Genomic DNA, 17,626 nt, shown 5'->3' with positions numbered 1-17,626 from the left:
CTACAAAGGTTGGGCCGAAATCATATGGATTAAGAATGGGATGAATCTCAGGTTTATTTGAGTGAACACAGCTGAGAGAATACTTTTATAAACCCAATGAGCAAATATTGTTTGAGCTTAATGTCATTCTGGATCCTCCAATCTTGCCATAAACAGAGTTAAATGTCTTCAGATGTTTTTAAAGAGGAATATTAGGTGATAACAAATAGTTAGAAAGCTCTTGTCACTTTAGATGTTACCTTTGAGCTTCTAAGCATTGAAGGTCATCAACCTATTCTAGAAGACAAATATTAAACCATGAACTAAACATAGAAGTCTCATGTTAAATTAAAACGAGTCACTTCTAAAAGTTGTTCAACTTCTTCAAATTAGTTCGTTTAGAGCAAAACTTTAGTCACAGAAGACACACAAATACAATACGTTTTATCAGTTTAATTTTATAGGGGAACCACAAGTACTTTAAAAGAAGGTTATACAGCGCTGTACATCTGGGAGCCGCACTGACTGACTTGATAGTCACATCTCCTCCCTTTAAATACTAATTATTTAAATGTTCTAGAATCTGATATTGATACAGAGATACAATAAAAGCTTGTGTAACTGGTCCTGCAGCTTTACTGATATGTCGATGTTGGGACGGTTTCCTTATATTTTGTTTTTTTCCAAAAAAGGAAAATAAAAGTTAGGAGGCAGAAGCTGCCAAACTGTAATCCTGTATTACTCCCAATTCACTCACACAATAGAGAGAAAGAGAGACAGAAAGGAAGAAAGAGGGGAAAAAAGAGAGGGCGATACAATTGTCATGTTCTGAAGGCTGGTCCGTGATGGAAAGGGGCATCAGTTCATAGCAAGGTCCAAAAAAAAGCACAAATGTTCATTTGCACTTTCTGCAACCTCTGCTCCTACTCTGCCCAAAGCGCTCGAAGGCTTACTTCCATAGCTGCGTGCTCAGAGTCTGACCGGATCCAGCGGCTGCCCAACTGCCCATGGCTGACGGAGGCTGACCGAAGGCCATCTGACCTCCGGCACCGTTCAGAGTCAGCCCTGACATCTGCTGGTTGACCTGAGGATGTTACAGAGGTCAGTCAGGAGCAACGCAGGAGCTTAACATCAGACAGAACTGACACTTATAAACCTTGACACCTGTCGACATGTCCAGATTTTAACACATGTTCAATACAGACACTGAGAAATTTGCTGTAAATCCTGTTAAAGATGTGTGAAAAGCTTGGAAATTAATTCAGGGTTTATTGCTGTAGTATAATTTCACACTTTAAAAAGCTGAAAGATTTTACGTTTGGAGTACCTTTGTTCATAGGGGGAAACATCGCATTATAAAATAATTGCCGGTGACAATTATTGGCGCTGCTGCTGTTACTACTTTGTAAGACCCATTTTTATCAATGACCAGGGCATACAGAGAGGGATCTTTGATGGTTCCTTTTTTTTTTAACAACAAAATCTCAACCAGAGTCGTCTCTTACGATCGTCCTTGGTCATCTTTTAGGCTCTCTTCTCTTACGTTTTTAATTAGTTTTACTTTCTGAAATGAGTGACAAATATTAAACTTTTTCACAATGTGTTAATTTTTCTTGTGTCTGGGTTGATTTGACCATATTTTAGACCATTATCCCAATGCAGCCATCTTCCGTTTTCTGGCACAGCCCGACAGATTTTTTCATAAAATGTGTAGGTACATTAAAGAGCTTTCGACCAATAAAATGGTAATGCTAAAACACTACCTCTCCTGTGAGCGGGATCTCATACCATTATGATTTAAAACTAAGACCCACATGAAGTAGAAAAAATGCTGTAATAACTTTTGTTTACTTAGTACCCTTAAGCTTAAACAAACTAAATACAACTTTGTCAACATAAAATTTTAACCTAGGCTAAAGAACACCTTCATCCTATAGTATACGGATTCTTAGACAACTCTTAAATCAGTTTTCAAGGCAAACCTTTCTAAATATACGCTTTCCTCTCAATGAAGAAGCTGATTGTGGATAACGTACCAAGAATGGTCAGATTTTAATTAACTAAACCTACAATTTTAAACAGGGTTCGTGGGGATGGCTGAATGTTTGGGAATAAATTATTGTGCTTCCCTGTGTTGTTCAGTTCGTAGTTTTGTTACAGAATAAACAGCTGAATCCCTCAGCGACAAACTACAGAAAAAAATGCTGTCAGAGAAAATGTAAATTTAAAACCTATTGACTTTTAAGGACCTTGCAGTAGGATGCCAACTATTGTTTTTTTTGTTTTTTATCTTCACATGGGGCTTTTCCCCTGACTGAATAAATGTACTCATGTTAAAGATTTTTCTACTTCTTTCAGTGAGGGATTGTGCAACAAAAATTAATTATGAATCAATTTTAAGGCTTTTTACACATCTTTTTACAGGGTTGCCAACAGGGAGTTCATGTGTGCATATACAGGTCCTTCTCAAAATATTAGCATATTGTGATAAAGTTCATTATTTTCCATAATGTAATGATGAAAATGTAACATTCATATATTTTAGATTCATTGCACACTAACTGAAATATTTCAGGTCTTTTATTGTCTTAATATGGATGATTTTGGCATACAGCTCATGAAAACCCAAAATTCCTATCTCACAAAATTAGCATATCATTAAAAGGGTCTCTAAACGAGCTATGAACCTAATCATCTGAATCAACGAGTTAACTCTAAACACCTGCAAAAGATTCCTGAGGCCTTTAAAACTCCCAGCCTGGTTCATCACTCAAAACCCCAATCATGGGTAAGACTGCCGACCTGACTGCTGTCCAGAAGGCCACTATTGACACCCTCAAGCAAGAGGGTAAGACACAGAAAGACATTTCTGAACGAATAGGCTGTTCCCAGAGTGCTGTATCAAGGCACTTCAGTGGGAAGTCTGTGGGAAGGAAAAAGTGTGGCAGAAAACGCTGCACAACGAGAAGAGGTGACCGGACCCTGAGGAAGATTGTGGAGAAGGGCCGATTCCAGACCTTGGGGGACCTGCGGAAGCAGTGGACTGAGTCTGGAGTAGAAACATCCAGAGCCACCGTGCACAGGCGTGTGCAGGAAATGGGCTACAGGTGCCGCATTCCCCAGGTCAAGCCACTTTTGAACCAGAAACAGCGGCAGAAGCGCCTGACCTGGGCTACAGAGAAGCAGCACTGGACTGTTGCTCAGTGGTCCAAAGTACTTTTTTCAGATGAAAGTAAATTCTGCATGTCATTCGGAAATCAAGGTGCCAGAGTCTGGAGGAAGACTGGGGAGAAGGAAATGCCAAAATGCCAGAAGTCCAGTGTCAAGTACCCACAGTCAGTGATGGTCTGGGGTGCCGTGTCAGCTGCTGGTGTTGGTCCACTGTGTTTTATCAAGGGCAGGGTCAATGCAGCTAGCTATCAGGAGATTTTGGAGCACTTCATACTTCCATCTGCTGAAAAGCTTTATGGAGATGAAGATTTCATTTTTCAGCACGACCTGGCACCTGCTCACAGTGCCAAAACCACTGGTAAATGGTTTACTGACCATGGTATCACTGTGCTCAATTGGCCTGCCAACTCTCCTGACCTGAACCCCATAGAGAATCTGTGGGATATTGTGAAGAGAACGTTGAGAGACTCAAGACCCAACACTCTGGATGAGCTAAAGGCCGCTATCGAAGCATCCTGGGCCTCCATAAGACCTCAGCAGTGCTACAAGCTGATTGCCTCCATGCCACGCCGCATTGAAGCAGTCATTTCTGCCAAAGGATTCCCGACCAAGTATTGAGTGCATAACTGTACATGATTATTTGAAGGTTGACGTTTTTTGTATTAAAAACACTTTTCTTTTATTGGTCGGATGAAATATCCTAATTTTGTGAGATAGGTATTTTGGGTTTTCATGAGCTGTATGCCAAAATCATCCGTATTAAGACAATAAAAGACCTGAAATATTTCAGTTAGTGTGCAATGAATCTAAAATATATGAATGTTAAATTTTCATCATGACATTATGTAAAATAATGAACTTTATTACAATATGCTAATATTTTGAGAAGGACCTGTATAGCAGTTACATGTGGGTTTCTTTACTACCCAGAATAGATTCATATCATTTCTAACTTGTGATGAAAAGCTTTCCTTACATTTCTTGTCCATTTATATGTTAAACAAAAAATGCACTTTTGTTGTCCTTTCTAGATGTTTAGCTTTAAGTATTAACGTTCCAAATAATTTGGAAAAAAGGTTGTAACATAAATGACATGTACAACACTAATTCTAAAATAGTACAAGAGCTGCCATCTAGTGGTTACTGTGTGGCAGTGGGGGCATATGTGAAGCAAATTCCACCTGACGAGAGCTGCCTATATGAACACAACCCAAACATCGACAATGAGCACATTAGAGTTGTTTGTTAAATTTTACCCACTGTTCAGGAAAACAGCCTTCGTACCTGACCCATGCTCCACTGAGCCTGCTGTCCCGGCTGGATGGCGTACATGCCCTGAGCGGGCATCATGCCTGCAGGCATTGCAGCCCCCTGTGGTCCCATCATTCTGGGGGCCATGCCCATAACACCAGCTGCAGGCGCGTTTCCCATGAAGCCATTTGGCATCGTCATCCCGACCATCATGGCTGGATTTGGCCCCATCATGGCTGTGCCACCCTGGGCCATCATTGCACCCATGACAGTGGTGGGCGGCACAGCTGTACCCATGCCAGGAAAGGCCTGATAACCTGGGGTGGCCTGGACAGGAAACTGCATCTGAGAGGGGCCCACGAACATGCCGGCTGACCGGGGAAGAAAAACAACAGAGTTAAGAAAGTTTAAGATTAAAAAGAAATGAAGAGCCTTTAATTCAGTAGAAAAGGTTAAAAAGGTTCAGAGTGACCAAACACACATCCGCTGGCCCATGTTTATCACATACCGTAGCTGCGACTGCATGATATGCAAGTTAAACAATGATTGGTGTGAATTTTAAACTAATATCAATACATGATCAACCATATACCAAGTACTATTGCTGGGGAAATTTCAATCTAAAACAAACATAAAAACAAAACAATGAGTTCAATTTGATTTGTTGGTTCTCACCAGCAGGGGCCTGCTGGGACATGTTGTTGGTTCCATACAGTGACAGAATAGAGTCCTTGGACAGCGGCTTCTTGGCTCCGTCCTCGGCTTTAGTGGCGCTACTGTTGTCGCTGAACAGGTCCAGGTCAACCTGTCCTGACCCTGAGCTGGCTCCGACTCCAGCAGCCAGAGCTTGTGTCGGAGTGCTCGCCGAGGTACTGGAGCTTCCCTGGAAGTGCAAACCATTTACCATTTACTAACCGAACACTAGAAATGTATCTTGTTTGTTTTTGTTCACACAAATAAAAGGCATGTCTTCTGAAAAGTTAAGTTAAAGCACCTGATGCACTGGAACAAAAAACACTACTTTTTTAATTAACATTGTTTTTATATTTATGAACTATTGTTCTGGAACAGCACCAGTCATCAGTCATACTTTTTTAAAATATTTTTAACTTTTAAACTGGAATGTATTTTTTTTTTCAATATAACTAGTTTTTGGTCCACACAAAAAAGACTGCAATAAATAATTTATTGTCCATGTGTTTCAAGTAAAATGGGTTATTTTTGTTGTCAATATTGCAGCCTGGTATATGTGAAAGATTAGCAGCAATATTTATCAATAACCTTTATGACATTTTTGTAGTATGACATTTCATAAAATGCATTAAGAAATAAACTAGAAAGATTCCAGAAGCTTAAAGTTATTTTATTTATTTGATATGGACAATTAGATATATTTTACATGACATAATATAGCACTTGTAGCCGTGGCTAATTTGCATTGCTCCTCCCTAGAAGGGTCTTTGCAAAGAATAATAAGAGCACGCAATTAAGACACCTAACAAAAGGCATGTAAACATTTCATAATTAATTAGTTATGATCACATGACTAACTTCTTTTTAAAACCCATTTAAGTTCATAACTGAAATGCCGCCAGTCTGAATCCAGTTTGAGATCTGGACCTAGGGAGTTCCACAGGTTAGATCCATGGACATTTAAAGCTAAGAACATGAGGGGCTCGCTTGTGCAGTAGTTTAAAATTAATGTCTAAATGTTTGCACAAGTGAGGAGTACATTTAGCCTGCTTTACCCATTTCAAAACCAGCTGCGACGTGCATCTGGGTTTGGAGTTTAGAGTTTTGTGGGAACAACAGATGGATGTTTCTATGTAAAGTTGAAGAATTTGGACTTAGTCCTTCATCTTCACTATTCAATCCATTTTGTGAAATGCGTCAGTACTAGTGTCAGTGAAACAGGCCCACACCATGATACTACCACCACCAAGACACTTTGTTCCATGTTTTGAGGTCTGAAAGCCTCACCTCGACTCCTCCAAACATTCTTCTCGTCATTGTGGCCAGCTCCATGTCTGTGTCCTCGGACCATTAAGCAGTTTTATAGAAGGTGCTTGGAATTAATTGCTTATTTTAGTTTGATGCTGATATTAAGCTGCGTAATCTGCAGACACTGCTGCTCCTGCATCTTCTAGTTTTTGATGTGGGTCAGCCATGATAGTTTGGAATTTCTTTCATCCGAGGGTTGAAACTTAGACACATTTGGGTGTTCCAACAGGATGATGATCCACAACAATTAGCAAAACTAGATTTGCAAAGCATAAAGCAGGCTGGTATTAAGCCTGGAATGGTCCTGACCTTCCCGCTATAAAAAAACAATTAAATATATATAAAACAAAAATGTTTGTCGTGTTGTCTGTAGTGTTGACAACTAATTATTTGATGACTGACTGAATAAATATATTAATAAAAAATAAATAAAACATATAATCGTCAATCTGTATAAATGAGTAAGAAGTCCTACAAAACTGGTCAAACATCCAACCAGAATCATCCATGAAGCTTGTTGATGTCTATTAAAGTCATATGGTTAAGGTGTAACTTTTTATCGGACAATTATGTAGATACATGCAAATTGATTGGGTGATTTACAGAAAATCTACAATCATTTAAAACATGTGCAACCATTTATTGTATTAAAAATTCATAGCAGTTGTGTGTTGTATTATCAGTCACACTGATGTAAAAGACTGAATGTAAACTTCTGATACTGAAACTGCATGACTGTTCACTAAAAATACTGAATTGTTTCATCCTTTGTGCGGTGTGAGAAGTGTTACTTTTTTACCTGAGAAAACTGAGCTGCAGATGTGGATGATGGCAGAGGGTTGGACACCATGGGGCCAAATATATCCAGGTCATTGTTCTGGTTTGTGCTTGTGTTACCACTGTTAGCTGATGCTGCCGCGGCGGGCGTGTCTGTGACAGAATGGAGAACAAACTGGTTGAACAGGAGGGATTTAGCCTCACATATAGAGCAGCATTCCTCCAAGCCACTTTAACTCGTCTCAGTAAAACCTGCTAACAGCTATTCAATTTTAATCTACCGGTACCTATATTCATTAAAAAACTTAGAATACTAATAACACTGGAATGATATCCTATTGTATATGCTACTGCTGAATCAGAAATAACAAGTAAATGAACATGAACACGGATATTAGCTTAATAGCTGATTGCTTCCCACAAGCCAGAGGTATAAGAAAATTGACACCAACTAAAGAAAATAACCACATGTTCCCTTTTACTTTTGGCTGTGATGTCTGTGTGTGATCAGATATCTGTAATGCAAAGCAGAATTAGGGGCTTACTGAGCTAACTTCAGGTTCAGGGATTTTCAGTATGACGAAGCTGGATCCCCAGCAGGATGTGTTTGCAGAAAGGTTGACACATAAAAATGCCAAAGTCCAACCAATCCGTGCAGTTAGAAGAAAAAACACTGCTGTGTGGAATAGATATGGACCAGTTAGAAGTACTGATGTATAACAAAAAATATAAAAGCAAAAATGTAAATACTAAACTCAAAGATAAATGTTTTCCTTAAGCCAATCAAATGGTCCTTTTTCTGTGGCAAATAAAGTGCTGAAGACACAGGTGTTGCCTCAGCTGTAAGGCTATACGGAGCAGAGAGCAGCACAGAGTAGCCTCTCCCTCACCTGTCGCTGCACGTTGCCGGTCAGCTGGCTCACAGAAAGCAGCTACACTTATGTTGGCTGAATGGAGATATTTCCAGTTGCCAACAATAAGGACGGTCATGGTGGGGAAACTAACGGAGCGTCCCCGCTCAGTGTTATTAATGCCACGCTGATAGAGGTTTACAGTCAGGATCCCTACAAATGTTGGATTTGAAAACTCCATACTTTTCCAAATTTAATTTTCTTATGTTTTTTTTTAATATATATATTGTAGTTTGGCTATAAAGCTGTTGCCTGTTTGATGCTGGCTTTTGCCAGTGTAATAACGGGCTAACTGGACAAACGATCAGATAAAATTCTGTAATATTGGATTAGTCTAGATTAAATACAAATTGTTTATCATAAATTACTTCACAATATTCCCAAAAATAGGAAATTCAATGCTTTGTGTGGCATCTAGACATAACCCAGTACAGGAACCTACATGCCTAAGAAAACTGTGAAATATTTTTATTATTTTTATCTTTTTTAAATCAGAGTGTCTATAAACTACTAAATCAAAAGAATTAATAAGTTGGACAAAACTGAAGTTCAGTTGGGAAATGTTCATTTAAATCTAAATTATGTAGAAGCTTTTTTTTAATCTTATAGGTAATGGAATAAGAGATAAAGTGTGGAAACTCAAACTCATTTACTATTATTATACTTATCCAGACAGAGGTGTGAATTATAGGACTGATGAGCAGCTGAAGGCTTCGAGTCAGCATCAGGTGTTCATTCATGGGTTTAAATCTTCATTGTCCGTGTGATGACACTAAAATTTATGAGTTGCACTTTAATTTTCTTTTACATGTCTCAAATCTCAACTCTTAAGATATAAACGGAGCTCATCGAGCGTTTTGTAGCTTCAATAATGCCACATATTGGCAATTCAGGTGACCTCAGTCTCGCTGATGTCCGAATAATAATAGAGCTGCCCAATTATAGGAAAACATGACATTGTGAATTTATGGTTAATTATTACAATGGTGACATCATTTTCTACTAACTAGAGCTGAACAGTATATAGCATATTTATCATTACTGCAATTTTACTGCACGCAATTTCAATATTGCAAAGAACTGCGATAAATATTAGCAATTATACAAGTACCACACTTTCAGGCTTTCTGTGTCAGTATATATTTGATTATAACTGTTGTTTAATGCAGCAGGAACTGTCTTAGGAGGACCTCTGGATTTTTTGTCATTATGAAACTGAGTTTTTTCATTACCCGAACAGTAAATATAACCAGAGAGAACTTCTTAAATAAAACCATGTTCTAAGAAGGAAATTATGAATTTATATTTTCACAGTAGCAGGATAGAATACTAATCATCTGGGAACTATGTTAGCAATGAACCCAAGGCAGAAAAACCGTTTGGCTAATTATTTGTTCATTTATAAGTCACACCATCATTACGACATGCACCTACATTATCACGTTTTCCCGATATCGAGCAGGCCTACATTTAAAGAAATTAAATTTTTCTCTTCTCTTTGTGTTCCATCGGCAGGATTTCAACACCACTCTTTGTGAACTTTAGCATCCATAAATATTTTTGGCTTTCAGAGCAGGAGTGCACAACACCTATTATGTAACAGCCTACCAAAGCATACTTTTACTTTGGCAGTATTGCACATATTAACATTACTATGGCGGTTGCAATTCGATATATTTCGTGCAGCTCAAAATATTGTGTTGCAGACGGCTTTAGGTATTTGTGATTTTACAAAAGCGTCTGCAGACTTGCTGCTGGTGTTACTGGAAGCCCACTAAGTGATGAGCTTATTTGTGGAGCGAGTAACTGGGGTCTGATCAATCAGGATGGATTTTAAATCAGGATTTTAATAAGGATGGATTTAAGGTGTTGGCCTTTGCTCTGTCTAGATGTATGTGAATCAGCCATGACACATGTTAACACCTGTTGTAACCAGAACAAGTGAGAGCTGACAGATCCAGTTGTTCTTTAACGATGTTTCTTGGATCTCTCTGCAAGATCACTATTTCACATAGTCACCAGTCTTTTGTTTTATGCCCATTTCCTTCTTCACAACGATTTGTCTCCTTATTCCTGTTATACCTGTTTTGCATAATTTGCATAATGCACATATATGGTGTTAGACAAATCTGATAAACAGCTCTTTAGTGCCTTCAAAAATGATTTTCAATGTTAAGTCAGATATCTAAAAGAAACCTTGGCTATGTTGAATCTGCTTCATGATGCAGGCTTCTGGTGCAAACGGGTCGCTTTTAATCTGTCCTACTTTTTGTTGCATTTTGAAACTGAGCTGCAGAAAGTGAGCAACTCTAAATATCAGCTTTTCAATCAAAACAAGAACCAAGAGCTCTGGTGTCAGCAGCTTTAGCGCTTCCTCTTTTGAACACAAACACACTGAATAACATTCAGCTGTTTCTGATGTAAAGCAGCAGGCAGAAAGTTGAGCTGGAAGTTAAAAGTCATTCGCTGCATCATGGTGGGGAGGGAGAATATATCAGTTTAATGCAAATGATGTCAGCTAAAGTAAAATATTTGTTCTGATCGAAGACTTTAAGGAGGGTTTGGCAATAAAAGCTTTCTCTCCGACTCATTGGCTTGATCAAAACAATGTGCGAAAAGTTAATCTACCACAGATGGGGAAACACTCACTGTTAGGCAACACCATGACATGTTCCCCCTCTCCTACGACAGGCCACTACGGCCAAACATGAACATTTTTATTCAGCACAACTGTAAATACAAGACATTCCTATAGCAGTTTAACTACAATCTGAAAATATATAATAATCAAATGGCAATACATAGAAAAAATGTCAGCTTAACAAGTTTTTAAACTTGCATTTGTAACTAATAATACTTCAGTTTGCATATTTCACACTCACCAAGGCCTAGTAAGTTCACAGGGGGCTCTGAAGTCTTTGCAGGACTGATTTTGGGAGCAGGCCTGGATTCTTCACTCTAAAATTTTTAAAACAAAATTGAAAAGGCAGAAAGAAAATCAGAAAACAACTCAAACGGACATCTTGAGGCTTAATAGGTTGGGGTTATGCGTGTAACAGACTCACCTTGGTGTAAGATGACACCTTGCTCCCTCTGTCCGGCTCCTTCTCTTTCTTACTATCTTTCGGCTGACAACACAGACACCAAAAACACTGAAGAACTGACACCGTTTTTATTTACAATCTACTCTGTTAAGATGTGAAAAACAGCCTTGGGACAATTTGTTTGCTATGGAGACCTGGTGACTCAAAGTTCTAATACTTTTAAACTTTTAAATAATACTCTGGCTGCAGAAGTTCACATAATTATGTCTTACTCCAGTGGTATGTTCTCTTGTTTTTCCCATTTTTAAAAGTGAATATATACACACACTTCTGTGTTCTGTCATATTATATATTACACGTCAGGGAAACAAGAAGTCATGGATTACTAGTACGGGTGCACAGATCGCAGATTTCTGGCCGATCACCGATCATTAAAAAGCCTGACCTGCCGATTCAGATTTTGGCCGTTACCGATTTTTTTTTCATAACTGACACTGTCGGGTGTCATAAGATCGCAATACACCTTAAATGCTCTATTCTTATTTTATTGAAAAACACTGAACAATTGTTTTAATTGCACATGAGGCAGTGCTCTCAAACATAAATTAAAAGTTTAGGGCATTGCTGTCCAAACTACTAAATTAACTAAACCAAAAAAAAGCAATTCCTTTCATTTTTCACATTTTCAGACCTTCGGGAGCTAGTTAAGATCCGTGGATAAGATCAGTCTCACATGCAAGTATCAGCCGATCACCGATCACACAAAGTTAAGGAAATTGGGGCCGACCGATCGGTGCACCGCTGATTGCTAGAGAGGCCTTATTAGACACTGATCAACCCTATAAAGTAAAACTTTTAATATAGATTTAAAAATTATTCAGTTGCATTTATTTTAAAGAAATTGCTGGGATACTACCAATTGTAGAATCACACAATTTTGTCAAAAACAACAATTTCTAAATATTTCAGTTTTGAGATTACTCAAAAAAGAGAAGTATAATTTTAAGGCTTTTTACACATCTTTTCCAGAGGTGCCAATACTTGTGTATGTGACTTTATAAATACGTACACTGCTCATATTAATTCCATTCTTGTTGTAGTATTTCTTCTTTTCGTATTTATCCCTGATGAGGAATTCAACTGCTCTGAGGGCTCTGAGTTAAGAAGGAAACTGAGCGACAAAGATGCAAAAAATAAACTCCACTACAGAGCAGGTTTCTGTGTCAGCTGACAGCAAAGGATACTGGTCTGTCTGAGGTCTTCTGAAGCTGTCTGGAAGGTTGGCTTCATAAAGCTGCCGGGCCTTGGTGTTACCCATTTCCTGTATACTCTGAAAAAAGAAGGGAATTAAAAAGGTGAAAACTCAGCGATCAAAGATAAGCTCAGTGATGTGGTATCAGAGTTATCAGAGGAACGTTTAAAACAGAGTCTATACTGTAAACCCGAAGCATGGAAACACAGTGGTAACATGTCTGAACCTACAACCAGCAGTTTTGCATTTGTTTGTTTGAATGGCAGAGAACATCTATATTAAAAAGCCTGAGGTTTGGTAATTTAAAACTTTCACTAAGTGTTTTCTAGTTGCACTTTCGCTCCAGTGCTTATTAATTATGTAACACTGCTTAAAAACTGGCAATGCGGGGGAAATTAAAAATAATAAACAAGGGGTTAGACAGTATTAAGCTTTATGATGGAAAGCGCTGCCTTAGTTTGGAGACTAAAAATATTTAGTGTAGAGTCTTCAACATAAAACCTGACCGTTCTCGTCTCTTGGAAGTTTCTATGTGGTTACTAAAAAGCAAAATAAAGGACAGCACACATTCACCCATGGTAACATCTCCCATAATGTTAAAATGATAGTTGAGAAAACATTTTACTTCCCCAGCTGTTGTTGCAAAGCTTAACTTAAATACACAACATAATACAATTTAACGATACAATTTAATCTGAAACAATAGATCACCAACTAAGGATAATGATTTGTTCTAAAATATGTTCATTTTAACAGCAATGCCAGTATTACTTCAGATGGATAGAGGCAGTTTCATTTTTTTTGTCTGTGTTGATTATCCTGCATTTTGCTGCTGTTCAGTTCACTGCTTTCCTTGATACTTTTTTTTCTTCCATGTTTCAAATGATACAACAAACAACGAATCGGCATTGCAGACATGTCAGATTTACGAGCTACAATCAGAGGTCAACCAATGTTTTTTTTTAGCCAGTGCCATAATTTAAAATCCAGGTTAGTTGCTGGTTTAAATTCCTGACAGATCATCTCTAGTATTTGGCTGATATGAGTATTTTTTTCTTTAACCGTCAACTTCTTCTTTTGAACAAGGATGAAAATAATGACCTCTATGTACCAGTAAGCCAAAATAAACAAGCTGAAGCAATAGCTTCTTTCCCCTAGGAGATTGCTCCAAACAGATTTTAATATTCAACTTTCTAATTGAAGATGCTCTAGGTTTTGGCAAACTGCAGATATTTTAAAAATCAGTGGAAAACAATCAGCCTGATTTATTAATCAGCTGGCCAAAATTTCTCTATTGACATTACACAACATGGTTGTCAAATTAAAACCAACTGTGTCTCAAATGTACTCAAAATAATTTATAAAACAGGCTCCAAATAAATGTATATTGTTAGCTGAAAGCAAAAGAGATGAGTTAATCTTCCTTTATGACGTTATATTTACTAGAACAAATCAATTTAACCCAACAAACACCTGTTTTATGTGTTAACAGGAAATGAAATGTTAAACATAATGTTGAGAACGGCCCTGGTTCACGTTTTTCAGCGTAGGCATGGGTCAATTAACAATATCGAGGTTTATCAGCTTACAAAATTAACGCCGCAAGACGTTTTCCTCATACTCTGTGCCCTCTCAATGAGATGTCGCCGAGAGTTTTCTGCAGATGGAGCATACAGTGACACACAGCTGCTGCACTCTGCCGGTCAGCTGGACAGTAATGGAATGGAAACTGAAGGAGCGGCACCAATCGCTCTTATTAAGGTAAAGCCCTATGCCTGGTCTCAACACTGTCTTGTTAGGTCAATAAAATGATTGTTTTTGACCGTTTACAAAATGCATTACTGGTGCAAATCAAAGTAAATCAAGACACATTTAACAAAACAAGCACTGAATAGGTTGTGGTGTTACTACTGACAACAGATTTAAGCATTGAAGTGTTTTGAACTTTTTTCCAAACACATAATTTACACTGGACTCCAACGCCTAGTTGTGTTAAACAAACAAGTAAACAGAGTCACACCAGTCTCCCATCACAGCTCTGTTAGTAATGCAGAAGTTACATTTTTGGATTTAGAAGTAGAGGAAAAAAATGTCAGTTTTGTTTTTGCTCCAATTGCTTGATGGTTGATTACATCAACTGATCTGAAACATAAGCACAAGCTTCATTAACCCATACAAGGTATAGATTCCATAAAAACGGAAGTAAATCATATATTGTTTCAGGATGTAGTTATGCTTCATTTGAAAAAAAATGCAAACTGAACACCTTTTTGTTTTAATCCTGAATATTATTTGTTTTAATAGTGAAAATATCATATCGTTCAGACAGTAATGTGACATTTTGGTTATTAAAAAGGACTGTTAGAAATCAATCAGCTGATATTTATTTGGAACCACTAAAGAGGGTAGAGAAAGCATCATGTCTATATCTTAAAATCTGCTATAAATGAAGCAGATTTTTATGATTCTGGATCACAGCTTTTTTTTTTTTTTTTTTCACATGGTTCAATGTAAATCCTGTCCCCTGAATCTCATGTTATAAACATTGTAGCTGTCCAAAATGCCTAACCTAAACAGATAATCCTGGTATCATCTAAACGCTCTTTTAGATGATGCTTGTGTGCTTTTGAAAACTAACCTAAGTAAAGGACATCCAGTGAAAACACCTGAGCAGAAAACAGTACCTGGATCTGTTCTGAGGTCCATTGGTCCAGGTTGACTGATTTCACTCTGGATATGTGTACCCCCAGGTTCCTGTGGATGCCTGCACACCGGATGCAGATGAAAACTCCCAGATTCCAGGATGCCCATCTTGGACCTGCGGAAGGCGGAAAACAGTGAAAAACGTTCCCAGAGGAACAACTCCAACATGCTCGATCTTGATGTGACTATTTAACGGAAAGCTGTAACAACGTGCCCCAACATGTAAACAAGCCCGGGGTGTCTAGGAAAGAATAATAGGTGTTTATTACAGCGGCGAGTATAGGGGAAGCACCGGGGGAGCTTAGGTAGATTTACAGAAGTTAGCTCGCTGCTTAGCAACTTAGTTTAGCTTAAGAGGAAAGAAATGTCAGCTGACCAGTTTGAGCCGTTTAGCTTAGAAGAGGTACACAGCGTTAAAGCGGCGCCAATATTTATCTGCCAACAGATTTAAACGATTAAATGTTAAATAAACCCAATAAAATTATGTCAACAGTGAACGCCGCACCTTTCGCTTCGCAGTCGGCGCAGTACTTGTTGTCTTCCTCCCTCAGCATTTTGGACAGGATGGCCTGGTGCTGCTCGTTAAGTTTCTGGGCCTTCTCTCTCTCCGAACGGGTCGTCATGTTCGCGGCTTCGGTGGGACTCGTTTCAGTGAAGCAAAGGGTAATTTATTCTGTTGTCAGTGAAGAGAGACAAATGTCATAATCGAAGGTCTGAAAACCTCCGACTGGGAAATGAAAACACCCGGAACCGGAATCTCTTCTCCGCCCACAAGAATTCTAGAGCTGACGAGGCGGACGCACCGGATTGGACGAAAGCACTGACGTCATCTGACGCAGTATATAGAGTGGCACATATTTTAAATCTTACGTTTTATATAAAGAAAAAACCGTTTAATATGGTTTTTAAAATACAGTTTTATTGTATTATTTCAAATAATAACGTCTACATGTTTACTACTGTCTTTTCCTTTAATTCTTGACTTTAAAATGTACATTCTATTATTCTAACTGTTTGTGGAAAGTCCAAAGTGCAAGTCCAAGAAAAAGATAAATCATTAAATAATTACTTATGTATGTCATGATTTTATTTAAATTGAAAAACAAAAAATAAATAAATACATATAAGTAGTTTTCAAATCTAGCAGCTTTCAATATTTACAATAAATATGTTTATATGGAAATCAATTGAAAATTTAATTAATTGAATTTTGAAATCAAAAATAATTGCTCAGCAAGTCAATTTTAGACCAATCAACTTTAATTATAGCAGGGTTAGTCCCACCCATTGACCTTGATGGGTAACGCTGACAGATTAAATGTTTCCTGAGAATGGGTGTATGAAATTCAATATATTATACTAACATACTGAATATATTTAAATATCGACACATTCAAAAGAAATGTGTATATTCATTACTTCATCTATGTAAATTTCTCTATAAAGTTGACTAGCTGTGTTTTATTATCAGTGGTTGGGGTCTATTTGATTTGCCACAGCTTAAACAATTTCATGGTGCACGGCAAAGCATGAACCATGCTTTAAAATAAAAATGTTAATATTTATTGATATTAAGGGATTTAATTTGCAGAGATTTCCAAAGTTACTGACACATTTAAATAAATGTATTTATTTATGTTTATTTCTGAAAGATATGTGCAATTATTGAGTGACGAAGTAGTTTTGATTGTGGGACTTTTGCGACCCGTAGTGTTTCTCCCTATTGTTTGTCATTTCAGTTTGTATACATTTTTAAACTGTTCATACTTTTCAAAACTTTGTAAATTATGTTGTTCGCTGTCTTTGCAATACTCCAAGTTAGACACTACTTTAACAAAGTGGGATTAATAAAGTATCTATCTAATGTGCTGTAACTGATCTAAAGTTTCTTAATGCTAATGCAGTAATTATCAAGGTGTATTTTGATTGGCTACTAATGGAATTAAAAACAATAAACAGAATTTTATGATGTGTTGCATTTGTACTCAGTAGGCAACAAAGAATTATTTTTAAAATAAACCAAAACACAGAAAGAATAAAATAAAACAAAAAAGTTTTTAGTGCTCACACTAATTTCCAAAACAAGTGCAGCTACGAGACCACAAAGCTGACTAGAAAAGGCCAGTTTCTGATTCTTACGGTTTGATAACCCTGATTAGAAATCTCGTGGCAGCACTGTTTTAATGCATCAACACAAATTTAACAAAAGGTATAACATGCTCTCACTCTTTTTTAAATCAATTATTTATTGACAGCTGTTTATCTATAACATTTATCTGTACTGTGCTGTAAGAAACAAATTTTGAAAAGAATGGAGAATAAACACCAGCTGAACTTGCTAGTTTGCTTATTGTGTAAAATATCCCTAATTGCTGTCCGCTGCTTGCAGAGTAACATAGGAGTAAGAAACTAATATTACCTCATCAGTCAGCTGATGGATGATGCTCCTTTAGTTTTCTGTGGCTTTTTTGACCAAAAAACAAATCCAAAAAAATTGTTATTCTGTATTCTAAGTAGCCTGTGTTGGGCCAGGTGAG

At 37.6% G+C, this 17,626-nt stretch overlaps 1 protein-coding gene across 1 annotated transcript; it reads right to left on the bottom strand.

Annotated features, from left to right (window-relative positions):
- Nucleotides 1–417: 417 nt before the first annotated feature.
- LOC124868732 (stromal membrane-associated protein 1-like) lies at nucleotides 418–15,869 on the bottom strand. Its single transcript, XM_047366259.1, has 10 exons — nucleotides 15,595–15,869; nucleotides 15,071–15,204; nucleotides 12,379–12,464; nucleotides 12,204–12,279; nucleotides 11,156–11,218; nucleotides 10,973–11,048; nucleotides 7,202–7,332; nucleotides 5,077–5,284; nucleotides 4,435–4,772; nucleotides 418–1,063 (listed from the first exon to the last, which is right to left on the bottom strand). Exons 1-10 carry the CDS (start codon nucleotides 15,710–15,712, stop codon nucleotides 929–931), a joined length of 1,365 nt encoding a protein of 454 aa, XP_047222215.1. The 5' UTR covers nucleotides 15,713–15,869; the 3' UTR covers nucleotides 418–928.
- Nucleotides 15,870–17,626: the final 1,757 nt, after the last annotated feature.

Source organism: Girardinichthys multiradiatus, chromosome 5 (genome assembly GCF_021462225.1).
Source record: "Girardinichthys multiradiatus isolate DD_20200921_A chromosome 5, DD_fGirMul_XY1, whole genome shotgun sequence".
Classification (NCBI taxonomy): domain Eukaryota; kingdom Metazoa; phylum Chordata; class Actinopteri; order Cyprinodontiformes; family Goodeidae; genus Girardinichthys; species Girardinichthys multiradiatus.
The sequence above is the reverse complement of the archived record's forward strand: the minus strand, read 5'-3'. Positions and strand labels throughout refer to the sequence as shown.

What these genes read in the sequence shown, in the direction of transcription:
- LOC124868732 (XM_047366259.1), bottom strand. Translation starts at nt 15,712, where the DNA reads ATGACGACCCGTTCGGAGAGAGAGAAGGCCCAGAAACTTAACGAGCAG. An exon ending in AGAAGACCTCAGACAGACCA is followed by an intron (nt 12,280 to 12,378) that starts GTATCCTTTGCT and finishes CAGAGCCCTCAG; the next exon opens with AGCAGTTGAATTCCTCATCA. An exon ending in CTCAGTGGAGCATGGGTCAG is followed by an intron (nt 1,064 to 4,434) that starts GTACGAAGGCTG and finishes TAACATCCTCAG; the next exon opens with GTCAACCAGCAGATGTCAGG.